This window comes from Pongo pygmaeus, chromosome 14 (genome assembly GCF_028885625.2).
Source record: "Pongo pygmaeus isolate AG05252 chromosome 14, NHGRI_mPonPyg2-v2.0_pri, whole genome shotgun sequence".
NCBI lineage: Eukaryota > Metazoa > Chordata > Mammalia > Primates > Hominidae > Pongo > Pongo pygmaeus.
The window spans coordinates 40,673,466-40,698,040 of NC_072387.2; the positions used below are offsets into that span (position 1 = coordinate 40,673,466).

At 38.4% G+C, this 24,575-nt stretch overlaps 1 protein-coding gene across 2 annotated transcripts in view; it reads left to right on the forward strand.

The window, feature by feature from the left end:
* Positions 1 to 24,575, forward strand: part of FRY (FRY microtubule binding protein) — a 268,121-nt gene that overhangs the window by 120,124 nt on the left and 123,422 nt on the right. For both annotated transcript variants that reach the window (XM_063650744.1, XM_054446794.2), the window contains exons 15-19: positions 4,987 to 5,158; positions 6,746 to 6,878; positions 10,617 to 10,724; positions 20,493 to 20,751; positions 23,006 to 23,188. In XM_063650744.1, coding sequence (XP_063506814.1) covers positions 4,987 to 5,158; positions 6,746 to 6,878; positions 10,617 to 10,724; positions 20,493 to 20,751; positions 23,006 to 23,188 — 855 coding nt within the window. The remainder of the gene's footprint in view (positions 1 to 4,986; positions 5,159 to 6,745; positions 6,879 to 10,616; positions 10,725 to 20,492; positions 20,752 to 23,005; positions 23,189 to 24,575) is intronic.

Below are 24,575 nucleotides of genomic sequence, written 5' to 3' on the forward strand. Positions count from 1 at the left end.
AGCCGAATTTGCCACTTGCCACAGGCTCTGCTGCTTTTCCTAGCTGTCTGACATTTACCTCTATGAACTCCAGCTTCTTCACCAGTAAAAAGGACAAAATGCCTTTCTACCTCAACTCGCAGAAGAATTGTGATATTAGGAAGAGTACATTACAAACTCTTAAGAAAAAAAAAAGGGAAGGAAGAAAGGGAGAGAGAGAGAGGAGACTGCACACCATAAAAATCAAATACATAGAGAGTTCCTATCATCTCTGTATTATCATCTGGCTCCTTCATTCTGTCAGTGAGGAAGGGGGCCTGGAGGCTGGAGACTGGCAGCTTGTTAGTAGCAGAGGGGACCCAGGTCCCTGTTAGTCCCGTGCTCCTTACCACCACACCCCATATTCTCTTCTTGATACTAAGGTTGCCACATATCTAGAAACAGCACAAAAAGTCCAAAAATGGGAGTTTCTGTCTGGTGTCCAGTGACCTCACAGGCTTCTGGAATGGCTGCAGCCAGGGTCTCTGGGCCAATGGGAGGGGGCAGGGCCACTGCCAAACCAGAGGCTTTGGGCTGGAAGGAGGCCCAGAGCTGTACAGTGAAGAGCCTTCTCTTGCTGGGAAGGTTCTCAAGACATTATTTATTTCTTAGCAGTCATGGCTTTACTGTCTTTAGCAATCATTTCTCAGAATTACTGGATTACTTGTCTAAAAAGGACATGTTAAAAGCTACTACCATCATTATCACTGTCTATAAAATGTATTCTTGGTTCTTTTCTCAAACTCCTCATTCAGTCAGTGTGTAATTAGTTAACCTCTCTGTGTAGAGCAGTTGGAACTGTGATTTAAAAAAAAATACCAATAGGAGTAAATATTTGGTTATCTTCTTCCGTTTCTCATGATCTTGTAGATTTATGGAATAATTCATTTATCAGTAGTTGGTAATTATAAGCCCAAAGGCATACCCATAACCCCACTCAAAAGCAGACAGGAGGACAGCATAGTCTGCAAAGCAGATGTCATACACTTGATGAAACATGCTGTAGGGCATTGTTTCTCAGGAAACAAGTTCAGATTGGGTCTTAAATAATATTTTGGAAGTAGCTTGTGGAACAAGGCCTGGAGATCTAAAGGATTATCTTACTGTAAACTTTATGCTGCACCACCACTCAGCTCTTCAAAATTTCCAGGTAATTGTCCTGTTTTAGTGCACACCTGAATGACCTTCTATATCCATCCTCATCGTCGTGAAGACTTGCTGGTCTGTGAGAAGAGTTTCTTGGTCATCAATTTCTCTGTTTTTCCTTGACCTAAAATAACGTCAAGTCAGAGGTCTTATGTAGTGCTAGCGGCAAGAAGAAATAAAAGTGTATAGATTGGAAAGGAAGAAATAAAATTAATTCACAGAGAACATGATTATTTATGTACAAAGAACCTAAAGAAAACCTACTGGGACTAATAAATGATTTTAGGAAGTCTGTAGGATACAAGAGAAATAAAATCAATATATTCTAGTTATGAACAATTAGAAATTGAACAATTTACAGTAACACTGAAAAACAAAATACTTAGCATTAAAGCTGACAAAATATGTGCAATATTTTAGTACTGAAAATTACTAAATCCTGAGATAAATCAAAGAAGACCCAAATAGTGAAGAGAAATAACTGTAAATTGAATGACTTGCTGTTAACAACAAGAGGTCAGTTGTCCCCAAATTGATCTATGTAGATTAAACTGTAATCTCAATAATAATAAACCCAATTAAAATCTCTGTACCTTTTCTGTAGAAATCAACAAGCTGATTCTAAAATTTATATGGAAAATCAAAGGAACTAGAATAACCAACATAATTTTGTAAAAGAAGAATAAAATTAGAAGACTAGCATGGCCTGATTTCAGGACTTACTATAAAGTTGTATAGTGATCAAGGCAGTGTAGTATTGGCAGAAGGATGAATATAAAAACCAGTTGAACAAAATAGAGAATCTAGAGAAATAGACTAACACATATAGGGTCAACTGATTTTCAGCAATGATTCTAAGTTAATTCAATGGATAGAAGATAATGTTTCCAGTAAATGGTGCTGAACAATTGGATATCCACCTGCAAAATATTGAACCTCAGCCTATAATTTGCACTATAAACAAAAATTAACTCAAAATGGATCATAAACCTAAAAGTAAAATCTGATACTATAAATCTTCCAGAAGAAAAGAAGATTTTCATGACCTTCAGGTGGGAAAAAATTTCTAGGACATAAAAATCATAAACCATACAAGAAAAAAGTTGATAAATTGAACATCATCAAAATTAAAAATGTCTGTACTTCAAAAAACAGTTAAAGTGGAGAGCCACAGACTGGGAGAAAATATTTACAAAACTTATATCTGACAAATGACTTCCATCTGAATATATAGAGAATTCCCACATTTCAATAATAAGAAAATAACCCAATTTTTTAAATGGGCAGAAGGATCAGCATCTTCACCAAAGAAGAGACACAAATGGCTAATAATCTCATGAAAAGACATTCAACCTCATTAGTCATTAAGGAAATTCAATTTAGAACCAAAACGAGATGTACTGGGGAAGATGAAGAGCAACTAGAACCTCATACTATTCTAGTGAGATTACAAAAAGGTACAACCACTTTAGAAAAATTTGGCGATTTCTTTTAAGATTAAATGTATACTTAACCATATGACTCAGCAATTCCATCCCAAGGTATTTTTCCTAGAGAAATCAAAACACATGCTCATAAAGTTTTGTGCAAATATTTATAGCAGCCTCACTCATAGTCACCAAAAATAAAAAAGCAACTCATGTCCAAACCCCGGTAAATGGCTAAACAAATTGTGAATCATCAATACAATGGATACTATTTAGCAATAAAAATGAACAAACTGCTGATACTTGCAGTAACATCTCAAAAGCATTGTGCTCAGTGAAAACAGCAAGATATAAAGTCTATGTACTATTTGATTCCATTTATATCACATTCTGGAAAAGGTGAAATGTGGAAATTAGACAATGTTTGTCAGGTGCTAGAGTTAGGAGAGAAGACTAACTGCAAAAACGCACGGGGGACTTTCTGGACATGGTGGAAATATTTTGGATCTTGATTCTGTTGATGGTTACCTGACTATGTATATTTCTCTAAACTCAAACAACTGTACAACTAAAAGGAGCAACTTTTAGTACATGTAATTTATATCTCAAACCTGATTTTTAAAAAATAGAGTGGGGATTCTGGCTTACAAGAGATATTTGCCAGCAGCAGCTTTTCAGACATTTTCTTTGATTCTCACAATAGCGCTATATGATTGATAGGTATTACTATCCTCATTTTACAGAAGGGAAGAATATACCTGGACTTGGAAAAGTTAAGTAATTTTCCAAGGCCAGACAAATAAAAGGGAGAGTTGTGATGCAGAACTATATGAAATTTAACAAAAATAAATTATTTTTGAAGTTAACTTCAAAATGTGTGTACCAAACTATCCCATCTTATTTCTGCCCTTAGTGTTGTCCAGGGAAAGGGAAAACTTAGAGAACTGACAAGGATGATTGCTAAATTGGATAATCCACTGGCAGATAATTGAGGCTTGACCACATATGTCATCCCACAGTTATTATATTAGTACTGCATCTGCTGAATTGACCACTTTATTTTCTTATCCACAACATTGCTGTGTCTTGAGAGACACACACAAGCCTAGAAATATCTCATAAAAGAACTATCCAAAGAGGGAACTAATGGGCTTTGATACACGGATTATTTTTTAAAGTAATATTCTTTTTGGCATATAATTTTTTGGCATATAATTTAATGCCAAAAAAGCATAAAGTACACATTGAATTGCTTATAAATGAGCCAGAGAAATATTTACCAAATCCTGGTTGAATTATGATAACTCCTTAAAGCTTGAATAAATAATTTTAAAATGAATAGAAGTCTATGTTACTTTATGTTATAAAATGTAATCGTGTTCTACTAAATAGGTGATTCAGGCAAACCAGATTTAGATGCAAAGCTTCCCACTATACCTCAGTTTCCTCACCTGAAAAAATGAGAATACTTTACCCTGTAAAGTGGGAATGCCTTCCTTAAATGACTGTGTTAAGGATGAAAGTTAATGACCAGTTCTGGATGTATTTTAGGGACTCAATACATTGTAACTAAATTATTTTCATCGGTCCTAGTAATCGTCATTATTTTCTTCCGTAGGTAGTAGTATACTTGGGGAACTTACTACTTCATGAGGTTTAAAAATATTGGTGTAAATGTTTCACACATGGCTGTTTAATGGAGTACAGATGTTTAGGCACCTTCTGACCTTTGAAGATGAGCACTAGGGAGAGCACCTGTCTTACTAAGCCGTTTTTCAGGGCCAAAGTTGTGCCATACCTGAGCCTAAGGAAGATCAATCTGGCCCACAATCACATTTCTTCTTACACACCCATATGTTTTCATCAGTAACAGGTTCTGTGGCATTGAATTTTTAAAATGTCTTCTCAAACTTGGCCTTTGTAAATCAGAAGTCAGGACCTGCAGTTGAGAGCAGGTGATGTTCATTTTATGGTTCCCATTTGGAACCCTGGGTGTTTCCATTCAATCTTTGTGAGCTAACACATGTGGTGCCTCCCTTCTTCCAGGAGACATATGAGCCCTTGTTTACCTCAGTTTACCTTAGTTGCACCTGCTCCAGAGGATGAGGCATATCTTTTAGAGATACACTCAGCATTCCCCTCAACAGAATATAGTACATGACCATCTCAAACATGCTCTCCACAGTCGGTGAAATCTCCCGACTTCACCGACAAGAAAAAACAGTGACAGAAACTTAAATTTTATTAAGATTGCTCTACACTCTTGTGCCTTTTAAATTATTTTCTCATACTCATCTACATGCAATTCAATCTTAACTATCTGAAAGACTTATGGATGTATTCCACTACAATAATTGGGCCTTTCCTTTTGTCATGACAATATTGTCTCTTACAGAGAATGAACATTGGTTTACGGGCATTCTTGGTCATAGCTGATAGCTTGCAGCAGAAAGACGGGGAACCTCCCATGCCGGTTACAGGAGCCGTTCTTCCTTCAGGAAACACGTTGAGAGTAAAGAAAACATATTTGAGTAAAACGCTAACTGAAGAGGAAGCCAAAATGATAGGTGAGTTTCAGAAGTGCATAAGAACTAAGCCTTATTAAGCCCTTAAAATGACCAGTAGATATTTATATTTAGTGAGATGCACTTTTTAAAAACCTTTATAGAAGTAGATGATAAGACATTCCAGCATTAATTGTTTTGATTGATTCATGCTGTGTTTTGTTTTACGCTCTTTAAACTTTTTAGAACTTCCTGGTAAATATTTTGGCATTTAAATGTTAGACTTTTATCTATGGTCTTTTTAAAGCCTCTAATAATGATTACTACATTTTTCAGTAAGTCTCCAAGACATCTGTGTGCTTTGCTAAATAATCCTGTTTATCAATTCATTCATTGATCTCCTTCTTTTTTTCTTTAGTTAAATTAGTTTAACGTGTTTTAAATATGCCAATCTCACAACACACATCAGGTTATATTGTGGATTTAGACTACATGAGATGATTTTCTAATTTAACTATCTTATCTAAAGAGATGTTCTTGGCATTTGTTCATTTCTTACCAATTACCCAAATGTAGACACCTACTACAAACTTTATTAAGATAGTAACTGGATTCTACAGACCTGAGAGAGACACACAAGGAAATTTTTTGCTTTGAAATATTTCTCTTTGGTTATGCAATGTTTAAATGACTTTTAAAAGGTGTAATAGGTTGGGCGCAGTGGCTCACGCCTGTAATCCCAGCATTTTGAGAGGCCAAAACTCCACCTGAGGTTGGGAGTTCGAGACCTGACCAACATGGAGAAACCCTGTCTCTACTAAAAATACAAAATTAGCTGGGCATGGTGGTGCATGCTTGTAATCCCAGCAACTTGGGAGGCTAAGGCAGGAGAATTGCTTGAACCCAGGAGACGGAGGTTGCGGTCAGCCAAGATCGCACCATTCCACTCCAGCCTGGGCAACAAGAGTGAAACTCCATCTCAAAAAAAACAAAAAAAAACAGATGTAATGCATGAGAAATAATCATGAATAATTATTTCACTAAAGTACAAATTTTAAATACAAAGGTATTTACTTTTCATTTGTATAATTCGTATACACATTTGTCTTCCAGTGTAGGACATTGACACTGTAGTTAATGAGAACAATAAAAATAATATAGCTAAAATATGTTTTTCTTCATTTTTAAATTTATAATGTGAAGTTATTTTATTTTACTAAAAAAATTCACATATATATTTCAGAGGGTCATATGGAGTTATTAAAGTCCTAACCCCCAATGAGAATTATTCTTTATTCACATAATCACTAATGATGGTGAATTTTCTTATGCTAACTAGAAACTTTAAAATTCAAATTGCTTTAATTTGAATTTTGTATTTTCTTATTATTTTAACTCTTCTGGAAAATACTTCCAATTGAGTATTAGAATTCCTATAAATTGAATTTAAATGATTATCTGGTGAACACCTACTAAGTGCAAGGCACTATGCTAAAAGCTGTGCAGATGAGATTGAATCAGACAGCCCTTTTGCTCAAGGAAGTCAGTGACTCATAAGATCTTCAGTAAAAAATATTATAGAGGATGAATAAATCAGGATATCCTTTGATAGATTCAGTTGAAGGTATAACTATAATGCATGTTTTTCAGGCATGTCCTTATATTACTCTCAAGTACGAAAAGCTGTAGACAACATTTTAAGGCACCTTGATAAAGAAGTAGGAAGGTGTATGATGCTGACTAATGTACAAATGTTAAACAAAGAACCGGAAGACATGATCACGTGAGTACAGTAAAGACTAAGTTATCAATGAAAGATGAACCAGAAGACACAAGTAGAGAGTATTCTTATTTATTCTGTATTTTGTTTTCATCTTCTTAGAGTTCTAAAAAGTAGTACAGATAGTTAAAAAAAAAAACCCTTCACAGTATTTGACTAACTATAAAAATAAGGTCATATCTGTGATTGATCTATTTTATTTATATCTCAAGTATCACTAGGTCAGTAAGTTAGAAAATGAGGCCCATGACTTACTGGTCCATGTTTTTCAGAAATGGCATTTTGTTCCCAGGCACCATCACAACTCATGTGACATAGTGACATCCCAAATTTACAGACATTCCATCTTTATACATCTCATGACAGTTCCTACTTCATAGTTTCTGTGCGACTGTATCACAGACTGCATCACAGAAAGCATTTTAAGAAAGCATGCGTAGCTTCAAATGTATTCAAATCAAGTATTCTTATTCAAAATCTGAAGATCTAGATTTACAATTAGAACTTGGATTTGCTGTTTTTGTTTAACTATGGCAGGAACTAGGATTAAGTTATAATTCTATATTTTAAGAAAGTTTGGACTGTGTTGTTGGGCTATGAATTAAATTACATTTGATAGCTGTGGCATAATTTCCAAAAATATGATTAGGTAAATTTCTTCTGTCATCCATCATTTTCAACTGCAAATATAAGAATTAATCTGAAGATTGTTACCTACATAAAGAGGTTCATGTTGTGGTGTGCATTTTTTTTTGTGATAGTAACATGTACTCATGATTAAAGCAAAGGCAAAAATGCAGAATTATTTAAAATATGTATTTAGTAGAATCTAAAGTTAAAATAAAAGCCTCCTCAGAGCCTCACATGAAATCTGCAGCCGTTTCTTGGATCAATATGATTCCTTCCAGACCTTTCCTTATGTCAATATAAATGTATGTGTATACATACCTCTTTTTTTCCACAAAAGTGGGATTATACAATGCATATTATCCTGCAGCTCACCAATTACTCCATTTAAATAGTATGAGATGATGTTGCTTTAGACTTTTCAACCGAAATAATAGCAGAGCTTATATTGACCAAGATTAATAACATTAAAAATATTATCTACAGTTCTAGTTCTTACCTCACAAATTGCCAGATTATCAATAAACTTTCAACCTCATTTTTCCATACTTCTTGCATATATTAAAGCCATTTTCAATTTATAATGTAGAAGATATAAAAAATGCATTATGCCAGGCACAGTGGCTCACACCTGTAATCCCAGCACTTTGGGAGGCCAAGGCGGGCAGACCACTTGAGGTCAAGAGTTCAAGACCAGCCTGGCCAACATGGCGAAACCCCATCTTTACTAGTAATACAAAAATTAGCCAGGCATGGTGGCGCACACCTGTAATCCCAGCTACTCAGGAGGCTGAGGCAGGAGAATTGCTTGAACCCGGGAGGCGGAGATTGCAGTGAGCCAAGATTGCGCCACTGCATTCCAGCCTGGGCGACAGTGAAACTGTTTCAAAAACAAACAAAAAGAAATGCATATAGCTGTTTCCTCAAAAAAAAGAGCTTTAAAGGACAACCATATTTGTAATCAATAGGCATCATAAGACAGGTTCAGGACAAAAACAATATATTCAAAATCATAAAAGGTACATGTTTAAATGTGAACATTTTATTTATGTTTTAATCAATGTTTCAAACTTTTTCTAAGGTTCTTCTTTACTTTTTCCTATTCAAACATCTTAAGACCTCCAGATAGGGCTAGAAATATTTTTCGTGCTAGAATTCAAAGCAGATTCCTGAATAACTCATTGCTTCATTTCTTTAAAAAAAAAAAAAAGGAAGAAGAGAAATGTTAGGGAATCACATAAGCATTTAGGAGAAGAGGGTGGAGGCCCACACAACACTAATGAAACAGTCATTGGAGTTGACATCTGAAGCTGGTCCACCACTTTCCCAGGCCCTACGTAGGGTAACAACTTGAACACGGAACATTCTGTGTTGCTCAGTCTTTATTCCTCATCCCTTTTGTGGTTCATGCTAGTACAAAGATAGAAAGAAAGAAAGAAAATAACAAGTAAAGAAATAATAAATAATAATTTTAACATCTGTTAATATATTTTCTTAATTATGTAATTTTGGGGATTTATATGCTTCCCATAAAAGGCCAGACAGCAAAGACTGCAGTAGTAAGAGGAAATCATGCAGCAATTAGTTTCTAATCTAGGCTTGTTTTATCATCTTGGAAGTCCGGCAGAGTTTGCCCTTACACTTCAGGCCAGGCAAGGTCATCCATTTTCCGACAGATATAAAAATAATCCCAGCTGTTAAAGACATCTGGTGAGCAAACTAGTAGAACTGTTTAAATTACTCACTGTGTTACAAATGAACAATTAGAAGAGATCTCTAGGCTCTAACACTGTACAGCTATTGAGGATATCATCTGAAAACATTTCTTTCCTTGGCTGATTGGAAAGCCCTGTGCAACTGCTTCCTCTTCTCCAGGGTCCTCAACAGCTCATGCAAAAGCTCTATGGATGATAAAAGTCATAAGATTATTAAGAAAATAATCTTATGACTGCCCACAAAAGCAGATTATTTTGGAAGACAACATATTATGTGTTTTATTTTTCATATAAACAATTTTGTATTAATTCTTAACAAACTTGTAAAAGCACACTAAAAGGTAATGTCACAGAGCAAAATTGCTGTTTGATTATGATCTTTAGATTACAGAGGATTGATTCTGCTAGTTGCATTTCTATTCTGACTACAGTTACTGTTCCCAAAAGGAATTATTTTTATGCTACTTTGCATTTTCATTATTGTGCTTGTGTCCTGGGATCACATTAATTTGGTACTGATTCTATATTTATGCTCAGAAGACGAAGTCATCAGACTTTAGATATGCTGTTATATATTGTCACTTGGGTCATTTGAAAGATTTTGGTGGGTAGTTTATTCCATAAAGGTTACAGATAAAATAAGTGGTTAAAAATCTAACAGTTACCTATTAAAACAACTAAAAATTGAAATAACACAAAATATATATTTCTCCTTCACATTTTCCAACAGAATGCAGAAGGCATTAATTATCATTAAACATTCATATTCTCAAGAAATTAATTAAAAATCTCCATAGATGTGAGGCCCATCAGTATCACTTTAAAAGTCAGAAATGGGTGCACAACTATATACATTTCAGAATTTTACTTATTTTGAAAGATTTATTTTGGAAGCACTTAATTTTTTAAAAACAGGACAAGGGGCTCTAGGGGAGAAGCATAACTCATCAGGGAGAGAAGCTGCTAGATATCACAATTACAAAAGGCACCATTCTATATATATATATACACTCCATTTTTAAATGCTGAATGAAATACATTTTTAAATGCTGAATGAAATACATTTCTTCATGTGGATGTACTTAGCCATTTCTGTGATTCTGGTATTTTAAATGCAACTGGACTAGACCCAACTAAAGGGCAAACTCAAGGTAAAATACTATTGATATCAGCATTTTTCTTTTCAGATATATACCTTTATCTTACATTTAAATTACTTAAAGTTTTACTAGAACTGGTCAAGCTACAAAGGGCATAAACATTTGAGAATAATATGGAGGTAACACCAGGCTGTGACTCAGAAGGCATGGATTCTAGTCTTTGTTCATGCACTTAATTCATTTTGTTTTTATTTTCACAGCCTTTTGACCTATTTTAAAATTTTGTCTTCTAATTCTAGGGGTGAGAGAAAGCCAAAAATAGATCTTTTCAGGACCTGTGTTGCTGCTATTCCTCGACTGCTTCCTGATGGGATGTCAAAACTTGAACTTATTGACTTGCTGGCTAGGTAGGTGAGAATATTATTTGACCAAAATTAATTTCGATCCTTTGTTGTGACTCCTGAAAAAAAAATAGAATGGTAGTTTACAATTAACAAATATTTACCAAATGAGGTACTGGGTATGGGCAGGAAAAAACAAATTTTTAAAAATTATTTTTCCCATGTTCAAGGGGTTTAAAATCTAACTTAGAAGCAAATACATAAGCACGTAAGGTCGCTAACAACCCAAAGCCTGTGTTGTGCAAACTAATGACACAAAAATGTACAATACATGATTCGTGGGTAAGAGATTACTATGGACTGGGGAAGGCAACAAATAACTCCTGAGAGAAGGTGGAACTTGAACTTCCCCTCGAAGGGAAGGTAGAGTTCAGAAAGGTAAAGGCAGAGACATGAGCAAAGGCACAGAGGTAGAACCAGGAAATGAGATGGGTCTGGCCAAAAAAGAGTTCATTCGGAGTCTGATACCCAGTCTGAGGCCCACAGACCCCCATGGGGACAAGAATGCAGGTCATGGATATCCTAAACTAGTTTTAGTATAGTGCTTCAGAAAGCTGCCCAAAATCATATTTATCACCTTCCCAATGCACAATCCAATGAAAACCTAAAATTTATATTCTTTGAGTGGAATTATCTTATTATAGTTTAGTAAGCTTAGTTATCTCATGTTGATCTGGAGCTCCAGTTGACAGTTATGCGTGTCTTTAATTTAAAAATCAAGTGACATAACCTAAGTGCAATTTGGAAAGCAAAATTATTAGACACATGGGATGGGTGGAATGAGGAAGAACAAAAGTCATTGGTTTGGGGGAAAAAAAGAGAAAATAGTTTACAAACCCAATGATGAAAGGAAATTGAAATAAGACAGAAGAGGTAGATTTTCAGCTAATCTTAAGTACTTGTTGAGGCATTTGGACTGATGAAATTTTAAGCTGGGGAATAAGATGACAAAAAATGTCAATTTAGGCTCTATAATCTGATTATGGTGTAATTTAAAAAAAGCCTGGAGAAGGATAACAAATAGTCATGCTGACTGAATGAATGATGCATTATGCATAGCCTAGTTTATTCACATTCTCTCACCTTCTGAGAGCACCGTTCCCATCAATATTCAAATAAATAACCCAAACTTCCACCCCACATGGCTGCACATAATCTGGTGCCTCCTGAGGCTCTGAGTGTCCCCGTGGAGCCCCGCGTCTCCTGGTTATTGTGGTCATGGTCCTCTCTTACGTGGGCAGCCAGCTTGGGTCCCTCTGTTGATTACCTCTTGCTATCTAGTAATAGCTTTTAGAACCTACTGCCCTTTCCCGTTCTCTAATTCGCGTTTGGACACAGCCACTCCCTTCCTCCTTCCTGACACCACTAGCACAAGAACAGTGCTGAATGTGAAGGTTTCCTGAAGATCTGTTACCTTCAAAACCATGATCTCAAGCCGTTGTGCTCTCTGACCACAGCCTTCCACCTTCTGGCTGCCAATGTCACCCACCCCTGTAGCCTCTTTCTGCTGTCATCAGCAGCCTTCCAGCCGTGGATCTTTCTTCCTTCCAGTCCACACTTAGGGTGTAACTTTTGAGACCTAGCAACCACAAAGGAGCGAAGAGTACATTCCCTGGAAGCAGGAAAGCAGAGAGAAATGGGAAAAAATAAGCCTGGATCAAAAAGGGCTTTCCAGTTCAGGGCAAGGGGAAGACCTGTGGAGGAACAAAGAGTGGGTTTCCAAAGAATAATGAACACAGTGATTTAGGGGCTGGGGGAAGCTGAGGGAAAGAGAGACTAAGACTGTAAGGGTCATCCATGCTAATATTGAGTCACCCAGGATGAGGGCAGAGACTGAGAATAAAGAAAAGCTGTGAGACAAGGGCTAGAGCTACCAAAAACATAAAGGAGAGCCTGTCAGTTTGCTGTGGACAGCACTGGAGGGGGCGGCATGACCAGGAGACGTGTATTTCCCCAGAGCACAGGTGGCTGAGCGAAAAGCCCCTCTCCAAGGCCTCTTGACCATCTGGACAAAGATGGCCACCATCTAACAGACATGGAGGAAGGAGGACACAAGAATGGGAAGAAAACAATTCTCTAAAAGCCTGAACTTAATTTCCCTACATTCCTTTGCCATTTTACTACCTGCACGATCCAGACAAATTATTTAACCCTCAAGCCTATCCTTTTCCCTTGGTAAAAATTTTGGTGAAATTGGAATGAGACTGCCTACCTCTTAGGACTGTTGCAAGGGCTAGATGACAAGACGTGTGGTTAGACAGAGGAGGCGTCTGCAGGGAAAAAGTTTTCAGTTAAATTGAAGTAGAAGGTAAGTTCACTTTATTCAATAGAAGTCTAATTGGTGATTATATACACTGAGGCCTTTGAAGTACCGAGTTTTTTGAATGGCATGCAGTGTTCTCTTTCTGGTAAAGTCTCTAATGCTGTTTTGCCATAAGTCTGAGTGGGAGGCTCCTACCTCTGGAATCACCTTGACAGCCCAATCCAGCGACGCCCAAACCCCCAGACCATGGTGCAGGCGTGTTGGGAGGGAATTCTGTCAGATGTGGTTGGAATGCTAGTGCTATTTATAGTGCATCCTGCTTATTGTAAGTTACATTCTTACCAAGCCCAAAGCAATGGGTGCTGTTTTTTGTGGGGTTTTTTTTTGTTTTTCTTTTTTTTCTGAGGGAACAGAACAAATAAATATTCCTGAGAGTTTAAGTCTTAGGGAGAAATCAAGAAAATGACTGGACTTATATGGGAAACCCATGAAGGGACCTTTTTAGTAAGCATCAAAAGAAGCCAGAGGCTGTTCTCCTCAGGGGGAAGGATAACTAGAGTAAGCGACCTGCACATAGAGTCCTGTTAACCTGTGAGAAAATGACCCTCTTCAGATCTCCTCGAGAGGGTCAGAGGACAAAAGTGAAGTAATTCAAGAGCAATAAATGTGGGTTTCAAGTGCCACACAAGAAGTCTTCAGTCACTTTATACCCCCACAGTCCAGTTGCCTTCGGATTCAATTGACCTGAGATAATATATGGTCTAGTCAGAGAGGGGTGAGACCTGTTATTTCTGACACTTCACAGTCACATCCGTGGTACGTTTTTTACTTAAAAACTTGTTTTTTTTTTCATAATTGGTAAAATAAGGGCAGTGGTCATGCAGGTTGTCCATCCCTCCCAGCTCAGTTCCCTGTAAGGAGTTTCAACTGTGTGTCCCATACAACGGCTCCCGGGCCCTTCCTGCACTTTGAGTAATGGCTGAATACCACAGACACTTACACCTCAGACACATATTAGTATGTTGCACATGACAACAGTGTATACAACGAAGCTGGAAAACTGCCTTCTTCAAGCTACTAGATTTCTGACTTTACATGTATTGTTCAGCCAGCTCATAATGTAGCCAAGTGTGAGAACCTTTCCATGTGGCTCCATGGGAGCTTCACAGGCCCTCCTGACATCGTGGTGAGATCCATGGGGGTGCTTCCTTCCCATCCTCTGCAGAGCCTGGCCTGCTCAGCTCTCTGGATCCCTGAGGATTCTCCAGATAGAAAGGGCAACTGTCGCCCCTTGGCAGCCGCCATCTTTTTCTCTCCCTCTCCTCTCCTATATGTTTCCTGCGCTGTCATTTGACCACAAGAGGGAGCTTTTGCTAGCAGTCCACAGGCTCCTGTCCTTGTCACTTCCTGCAGTGCTTTGCATGCACCAAGGGCTTGCTGTTGAGTATTCACCCTCCTCTTTCAAAGCTCTCAGCAAATGGTAGTTTATTATTTTTAGATATCTTCACATTCAAAGAACATACACCGTGCTATACAATGCATTTCATACACATTATGTTAGGTAAGCTGGGCACATGTTCATTCTTATTTTTAGATAAGGACATTGAATTTCAGAAGGGTAAATCTGATTGCCCAAATTTATAGAATTTTCCAAATGTCATTGGTTTTATGCAAAATAATAAACACATTTTATATGGTGTTTCCTTATTATTTGTAGAAACTTCTAAGATAATGCATACACAGATTCCACAGTCTTCTAGGGTATCCAAAAATTATTAAACATTTATTCTGCTTTCCCTTTTCCACATATGCCTGTGTTGTGAAAAGTGGTTAGTTGTTTGGAGTAGCTGAAAGAGAACTCGTCTCAATTGTATATATTGCCTCAATAATTCACTTAGTCATATTTCTGTATTTTAATTGAGATATAGTTCGAACCACTGTAAATAGGTGGGGGTTCATTCTTTAATAGCCTCCAAGAAGAAATTTCCACCCCTTCTGGTGAACTACCCTGGTAGTGAACAGTCCACCTCTCTCAAGCTCCTTCTTTTGGAAATCCTTGTCTGCTGGGCTTCACTTTCAGTGTTTCTTCCTCCACAGCCCTTGGTGACGTTGTGGGGCACTTCTTCCTAATAAGCTTTTGCTTATCTTGCCTACTTCAAAGGAGGATGTTTCTCCTAATTTATCTTTTCTTCTGGATATGGTTTGTGAATTTGAAATCATCCCTTTTCTATCATGCATCTCTGTACAAGAACATTATTAAAAGCTACTAAGCTGATTCCATCAGAATCTGAAGCTCACCTTACACAAGTGTTTTCCATTAAAAGTCATATTTCTGATCTGACCAACCAAGAAAGCAGCTTTGCCCAAGTTCTATTTTTTCCTCATTTTATGACATGTCCTGACTTGTTCAGTAGCACCCTTGTCTGAGCAGCACGTGCCCTTGTGATCACACCACTCACTTGTTCTCTATCACCGCAGACAGGGCCCAGGACCATTGGCAGTGGCACAGGTGGCCTGTGCAGAATACAGCTATGCATTCGCTTTCTGCCGTGAGCAGTGAGAATCATGCCAGGCCTGCTTAGTGCTCCTGATCCCAGCTGCCTGGAAGGGGCAGCTGCAATTGGTATTGGCAACACTAGTTTCTTTTATTTTAGGCTTCTGAGAACCAAATCAGCTTTTCAGAAATTTAGCCTTAGTTCCCCAAGCTAGCCAGACATCTTCACAAGTTGCTTTCTCTTAAAGTCTTTCTGTTCTCTCTTAATTGTTGCCACCAAACTCTCTCAAAGGACAGTTTTTAAAATTATAACTGCATCTGTTTAATTTGCAGCTGAGACCTGTTATTTCTTTCCTGGTCTAGTTTCTCTATGAAGATGGCCCAGTTGGGGGAACTGCTGTCCCTCACCCTCATCCTTGCTAAAGAAGGAGATCTAATAGGATTTGTAAATCTGTAGGCCAGCTCCACGCTACTTTCCTGAGTAGTCAGAATAGCTGGACATCTTTCTCATTTAACTCCAAGGCTTCCTTTCCCTTTTAGATAGCTATTTTTTCCCCGCTTTATAATGTAAAATCCCATGTGTTTCACAAGATCTTGATTATCTGGTCAAAATCTAACAAAAGTAAAAATGAGGAAGAACTGAGTGGAAGAGATGGCAACTGTATCTGACAGGCAGCTCTCTGCTTATATGTTTCGAGGGACAGACACAGGGAGGGAGCTTTGTCCTTTTCACAGCTGCTTCCCCTTACCCCTCACCTGCTACCCACAGACTCATCTTGATAGGTGATTTCCATTCAGTCTCAGTTCTGTGGCAGCTGGGCCTTTTTCTTCTACAAACATTCCACTTTTATAGCCAGCTGAGCCTTCTATCCCAGAAGCCCTTTCCCCTCCCTGGTCTTCATCCTCCAGGAATATTTTTGAGCCTTTCACTGGTGGAGCATGTAAACACTGTCATTTTAAGAGACGTGGCCACCAAGAATAGCAAGGACTACACTGCCCTGGGGCTCCAAGAGTCCTGAAAATGATCCTGCATTGTGGGTTTGAAGTTAAAACAGATTCTAGATTGCAAATTGTGCGTGAGAGCAAAGTTAGATGACGAGTAGAATCAATCTGATTTGGAAAGCTGAAAGTATTGGCCCTTACTTAAAGGCTTCATGAAAATAGACTGTGACATGGCTTTCGTCCTTGGTGCTTGCATGATTTCATGATTATACTGGTTTGCTAGGGCTGCCGTAACAAAGTGTCACAAAATGGGTGGCCTAAACACCAAAAATTTATTCTCACAGTTCTGGAGGTTAGAGGTCCAAGATCAAGGTGTCAACAGGGTTGTGTCCTGCTCAAGACTATGAGAGGGAATCTGCTCCAAGCCTCTCACCTGGCTTCTGGTAGTTTGCTGGCACTCTTTGGCATCCCTTGGCTTGTAGAAGCATCACCCTGATGTCTGCCTTTATCTTCATATGGCATTATCCACATGTGTTTGTCTGTCTACAAAATTGCCCTTCTTATAAGGACACCAGTCATATTGGATTAGGGGCCCACAACCTCTTCTTAATTTAGCTAATTACATCTGCAATGACCTCATTTCCAAATAAGGTCACATTCTGAGGTACTGGGAGTTAGGACTTAAACATATGAATTTCGTGGGAGACACAGAATTGTGAACACTGTCATTACTCTCAGTTAACATTTATGTAGTGTCTGCAATTCCTGGTTACTAAACTATTACCTGTCCTAAAAACGGTGGCTTGTTATCTGTGGAAGCTTATTTTCTAAGACCTTCAGGACCATAGACAGGTATAAATATAGTAAATTAGAATAATAAACATAAGATGGGGAAATGACTTCAAGTGCTTTTCATAAACTAGTGTTTTCAAACCACGGACTGCAGAGGTGACTCAGCTGCTTGGCGAGTGAAGGAGTGTTTTCTCCCCAAATGGGTGGGCTTCAGGCCTTTTACCCCCAGCTTTAACCAGAGTGGCTCAGGTTTTATGTATCTATATATTGAAGTTTGTATTAGAGTTCTGCAGAGAGAAACAGAAACAATAAGATGTATAGAGAGAGAAAGAGATTTATTGTAAGGAATTGGCTCATGTAGTTATGGAGACTGGCAGGTCCAAAATCTTCATGGGGGGCCAGCAAGCTGAAGATGCAAGAGAGCCAGTGCTGCCATTCTTGTCTGAAGGCCGGCAGGCTGGAGATTCAGAAGAGCCAAGTTTCCAGTTTGAATCCAAACACAGTCTGCTGTAGAACCAGGAAGAACCAATGTTGCAGATGAAGTCTAAAGGCTGTAGAATTCTCTCTTGCTCAGGGGAGTCCAATCTTTTGTTCTAGTCAGGCCTGCAGCTGGTCAAATGAGGCCCACCCACATGAGGGAGGGAAAACTGCTTTCCTCATAGTCCACTAATTTAAATGTTAATCTCATCCACAAACATCCAGAATAATGTCAGTCAAATATCTGGGCACTGAGGCCCAGCCAAGCTGACACATAAAATTCACCACCACAGAGCTCTATATAAACTTTTGTTGGAAAAAAAGATAGATCTGCTGCTGAATGAAATATAAAGAAAGTTTGAAAACTTCTGTTTTAGACAATTCTAGATTGGAAGCCCATGTTAAAGCCTTCTCATTCTTCTTTCAGCAACTACTGAAGAACTATAGATTTAATTGCATAAGACGTCCCTGAAAAATTAGCTTAGATTTTCCTTCTCAGTGTCTGTGTAGGACTTTACATGCTTTTGAGACAGAAAATATGTTCCCTGGCTCAGTGTAAATCTGTGAACTAAAGAGCTTTTTACCTGATTCGTATTGTCAAACTGGACCAATTGGTGTACTTTATGCTTTAGAAAATAAGACAAGAGTTTGCTTATATTATCAAACTTTTGAAATACTATCTATTTGAGAGTGATAACTGGGGTGACTTGTGCCAGGCTTGTTTTGTGGGAAGTATTTTGGATTAAAGATTAGAAGTCCTAAATTGAATTCCTGGCTCTTCCCTTTGTTAACTTTGAGCAAATTCCTTATGGTTAAGAGCGACAATGTTGTCTTGTATTTGTTGGTGATAATATCTGTCCTGGGTATGGGAGCCCCCATTGACTCTGCCACGTTCTTCTCTGACACTGAACACCTCCAGGCTACTGAGTTCTAAATATCTTTGGCCTCCGTCTGCGCTTGCCCCACCACACTTCTCTGCTTTGGGTCAGGCCCTCACCACTTGTTGCTTAAGTCATTGTGGTGACCTCTTAGATGGTCTGTGCCTTGTTTCTTCTCCAAGACATTCTCCCTATTCCTGCCTGACTCTCTTTTCTCAAGAGCGAATCTAATCATGTTTCTTTCCCTATAACTTTCAGGATACCATTCATTTTCTTCTAATAATAGCTAACATTACTGAGTGCTTACTCTGTGCTCTGTGCAGTGCTAAACATTGCACATGGATCATTCAGTGACCCTCACGACAGGTTTATGGAATGCAGTTACAGTTAGTATCCCCATTTTACCAATCTGAGGCTTAGAGATTAAGTGACTAGCCTGAAGTCACATAGCTAATAAGTGACAGAGGCAAGACCCTGATCCAGGCATTCTGACTCCAGAGCACACACTCTGAACCCCTCCCCTGCTGTGTTGTCTCCCTGGGTGGCCCAAAGACCCTTCAGTGAGCTGCCTCTGCTTCCTCTCCAGCACTGTCTCACACCTCGCTCTTGCAGGCACCTCACCTGATAGACACAGCCACACCGAACTCCATATCCTAAGTGCTGTACATAGGGCATATGGTGACTGAATCTTAGGAGGATCTCTCTTAAAAGCCTTTGTTTATTAAATGAATGAATATGTAAAGCAGTATGTTAGCAATAATGCACCCTACCAATGTCAAGATTTAATATTATTGTGTTGTTCTAGATTAAACCACAGATAACACTAGAATTCTGTTAACTCACTCAAAATGTCTCAACCTTGGCACTATTGACATTTTGGGCCAGAAAATTCTTTGTCACAGGGACCTGTCCTGTAGGGTGTTTTAGGATGGTAGGGTGTTTAGCAGCATCCCTAGCTTCTACCCACTAGAGAAATGCCTGTACCACACCCCAATGTACAGACATTGCGAAATGTGTCCAGACATTGCCAAATATCCCAAGAACCAAAACCGATTTAGGACCACAGGCCTGACTCTGATTGCTCATTTATGCTGAGCTTCCGGATGAGTCCTTTAGCTTCTCCAGTACTCAGGTTCCTCATCCTTAAGAATAGGATTCGATACTAATTTATTCTGTAGCCAGTGATGTATTAAAAAGTGTTCATATACAGTACAGCTAAATGCAGTGTGGTATCTTGGATTGCATCCTGAAACAGAAAAAGGACATCATTGGAAAACTGGTGAAATCTGAGTAAAGTAGTTAATAGCTTCATCTCAATATTAAGTTCTTAGTTTTGATAAATGTACCGTAGTTATATAAGATGTTAACATTAGGGGAGGCCGGAAGAACGCTATATCGGAAAACTCTGTATTATCTTTGCAGCACTTCAGTAATTCTAAAATTAGAAGTTTATTTTGTTTTGTTTTGTTTTTTTGAGATGGAGTTTAACTCTGTTGCCCAGGCTGGAGTGCAGTGGCACAGTCTTGGCTCGCTGCAACCTCAGCCTCCCGGGTTCATGCCATTCTCCTGCCTCAGCCTCCCAAGTACCTGGGACTACAGGCATGTGCCACCACACCTGGCTAATTTTTGTATTTTTAGTAGAGACGGGGTTTCACCATGATAGCCAAGCTGGCCTTGAACTCCTGAACTCAGGCAATCCACCTGCCTCAGCCTCCCAAAGTGCTGGGATTACAGGCATGAGCCACTGTGCCTGGCCAAATTAGAAGTTTGTTAAAGGTATTTATGTAAGTCATTTACTAAGTGAAAAATAAGGGAGACCCATTTTCAGACTCAAGTAGAAAAGATATATATTAATAGATGTTCCTTGTTAGCTCTAGAAGACCAGTTAATAAAGCAAATGATTTTATTTTCCTTTATTCATTTCACAGGCTCTCTATTCATATGGATGATGAATTGCGACATATTGCACAAAATTCTCTTCAGGGTTTACTTGTTGACTTCTCAGATTGGAGAGAAGATGTACTATTTGGCTTTACCAACTTCCTGCTCCGGGAAGTAAATGATATGCATCACACACTCCTTGATTCATCCCTGAAGTTGCTGCTGCAGCTGCTCACCCAGTGGAAACTAGTCATCCAGACACAAGGAAAAGTCTATGAACAAGCCAACAAAATCAGAAATTCAGAGGTGATTTTCACACCTTACCCATGAATTTATATTCTTTTTTTTTTTTGAGACAGTCTTACTCTGTTGCCCAGGCTGGAGTGCAGTGGCACAATCTTGGCTCGCTGCAACCTCCACCTCCTGGTTCAAGTGATTTTCATGCCTCAGCCTCCCGGGTAGCTGGGATTACAGGTGCACGCCATCACACCCAGATAATTTTTGTAGTTTTAGCAGAGATTGGGGTTTTGCCGTCTTGGCCAGGCTGGTCTCGAACTCCCAACCTCAAGTGATCCTCCCGTCTCAGCCTCCCAGAGTAGTGGGATTACAGGTGTGAGCCACCATGCCCGACCGAATTTATATTCTTTTATTCATATATGTGAATGAGTGGCAGTCTAGAACCTTTAGAATTCTTACTTCCAGCCACCTAGGAACTTCCTCCCTGGTGGTGGGCCTTAGTTCTTCCACTGGCATAAACTGTGACCAAGAAACTCAGAGCGTGATATTCCACATCAGGTTAGACTTGTTAACATTCACAAGGCTATTTAGGGAATAGAAATTGGTTTTTTCAGAGAAGTATGATTGCAAATCTATTTGTAAGAACAAATGACTACAGGCCAGGGACTTAGAGCTGGATGTGGGTGTGGATGTGGATGTGGATGTGGATGTGGATGTGGATGTGGATGTAGGTGTGGATGTAGATGTAGGTGTGGATGTAGATGCAGATGTAGATGTGGACGTGGATGTGGGTGTGGATGTGGATGTAGATAGGATGTGGATGTGGATATACATGTGGATGTGATATGGATATAGATAAGGATGTGGATGTGGATATGGATGTGGATGTAGGTGTGGGTGTGGATGTGGTTGTAGATAGGATGTGGATGTGGATATACATGTGGATGTGATATGGATGTGGATATAGATAAGGATGTGAATGTGGATATGGATGTGGATGTAGGTGTGGGTGTGGATGTAGATAGGATATGGATGTCGATGTAAATGGATGTGATGTGGATGTGGATGTGGATGTAGATGTGGATATAGATGTGGATGTGGATATTGATATGGACATGGATGTGAATGTAGGTGTGGGTGTGGATGTAGATATGGATATGGATGTAAATGTGGATGTGATAGGGATGTGGATAGGGTTGTGGATGTAGATGTGGATATTGATGTGGATGTAGATGTGGATATGGATGTGGATATTGATGTGGATGTGGATGTAGGTGTAGGTGTAGGTGTGGATGTAGATATGGATGTACATATTGATATGGATATGGATGTGGATATAGGTATATCAAAGTCAGCTGTCCACTAGTTATTTTTAGCCAGCAACATATGGGCTGCTTTGTTCAATATCCACGGAGAAGACAGTGCAGTCTTGTGGTTGCCTTATCCTTTCATGTCTCCATCCTAAATGGTTAAGGTAGTGATAACATTTTGCAGAGCACATTGAGGAGGAGTGTTGTCAGAGGAGAACCAGGGCGGTGAGAACTTGGCATTGGCAATGAGCAGATGGAGAAAGGGGTCTGGCTGGAGAAGAGTAACTGAGAGTCTAAAGACTGTGGAGGCTCACAGCAGTATAGTAGCATCTGGGGAACAGCTGGGATTCCTGAGAGGCTAACCCCAGAGATGACATTCAGCTCCTTCTCCCTTCCCTGTGTTGTAGACATGCCAACACATGATAGGTAGAAAGCAAGGGTTATATATGCTTGTAACGGGAAAACAAAAATCAAGGTGGAAACTTCCCGGTTGACTGGCTTACTTTTACTTTAGATTCACTTGGTTGGGGATTGGGAACTTTCAGAATCCATCACAGACCTGTGCAAAACCTAGATTAGAATCTAACAAACAAGTAAGCAAGGAGAAATAGAAAGTAAATGTTTGAAAATTCGATTTAATAGTATCCAAAAGTCTATGGAGAATTTAAATAACAACTTTGGCCACTTTGATTGTATATACAATGTAATACCAAGTGGCATAGATGAAAGGAGTTGTGTTTTTATTAACATTAATAGCCTTTGAAGAGTTATTTTTCATCAGAAGTAACAGATGGTTGATGGTATTCCGCAGCAACAATTGATCTGAAAGACAGAAGGGGATCTAGGATATTTCATGAATCATAATAAATTCATAGACATGTCTGGTTCTAAACCTTGGTCATTTATTTTAATATTTACAAGGTCAAATGTGCAAAAGATATATAAAATATGAGTGTATTCTTCTTCCATTGTTATTTTGCTGAATACAGAATGTTGTTCTTATTGCATAACAGCTCATTGCAAATGGCTCCAGTCACAGAATTCAGTCGGAACGAGGTCCCCACTGCAGTGTACTCCACGCTGTAGAAGGTTTTGCTCTGGTTTTACTCTGCAGTTTCCAGGTGGCCACACGCAAACTGTCCGTTTTAATCCTCAAGGAAATTCGAGCATTATTTGTTGCCCTGGGGCAGCCTGAGGTATGGATTAGTCTTATGAATTTTTCCATTTCTTACTTTCAGCTGTTCTGAAATTTAGATTAAAAACTACAAATGATGCATTACTATTTCATGTACGTTTATGTTACATGTGATGTCACATTTTTCATTCATTGTTAAGTTTTAAACGATTGTAATAGCATTCTTGATCTACTAGATGTAAGTCATATTTTCTAAAAAGCAATAGAAAAGACCAATCCCAGTTCTCCAGGGACATTACTTTGCTAAGAAGTGAAGAATTTTAAGATTAATTTAGGCTATGAATCATTTCCTTCATAGTGTTCAGCACACATCTAATTAAGAAGATATTGCTTTATATTAGAGAATAAACTTGAAAAAATCATATATCTCATTTGAAATGATCAAGGTACCAAAGAGTTTGGCAAATTGAAAGATGTTTAATCTTGATGATGGTAGAAAATGGCATCACAAAAAACATGTCCTCTTGAAATGGGAGAAGGAAGCCAGTTATTAAGCATGATCAATGCCTGCTAACACCCCACATCTGGCTAAACGCCGTACACCTTGTTCAGAGAAAACACTTATTGCTATCTTGCAAGCTGGCATGGGTGGCCAAACCAAATGCATAATTTGATGAAAGAAGGACCAGCTTTTCATGTCATATATTTCTTTAGAAAATTACCACTTTCTATTTTCTTCTTTTAAAAATAACTAATTTGGTTTTATAACACTTGACATAGTCACTGTCTTTATAAAATATTTTCAGCTTCACAGTCTTTTCTGTTCACATTTCTTCAGATAGCTTCCTGATGTATTTCAGGGCCACATCTCCGGCATCTGGTAAATGACTCTCTAAGACATATTATATTTTAGCAAACCTTCATCAAGTTTATAATTATGAAAGTAATGATAATAATAATTACCATGTATTGTCAGGTAGTGTGCTAAGTGCTTTCTAAATAATATCTCATTTGACCCTCATAATAACCTAAGGATTGGTTTGGTTATTATCCCATTGTACAGATACTGAGACTGAGGCTTAGAGAGGTTAACTGCCTTCCCCAAAATCAACAGCTAGAATGTAACAGAGCCAAAATTCAACAACAGATATATATACATGCCTCTAATGCCCCTCTTCTTAAGTGCTAATCCACTAGACTGCATCAAAGATGTTCCTCATATGTTGCTTTCTTTGACCAGCCATAATGTTTTTTAAACCATTGTCATTCACACACAAATAGAGACATCCCAAGGCTTTTCTGTAAGGCTTTTGAGTAAATAATTTTATATTTTCAAATTTCTCCATAATAACGGATGGTGAATGAATATATAATATATAAATAAATGAATATTCATTTATATAATATATAAATGAATATATAATATATTATATAATATATTATATAAT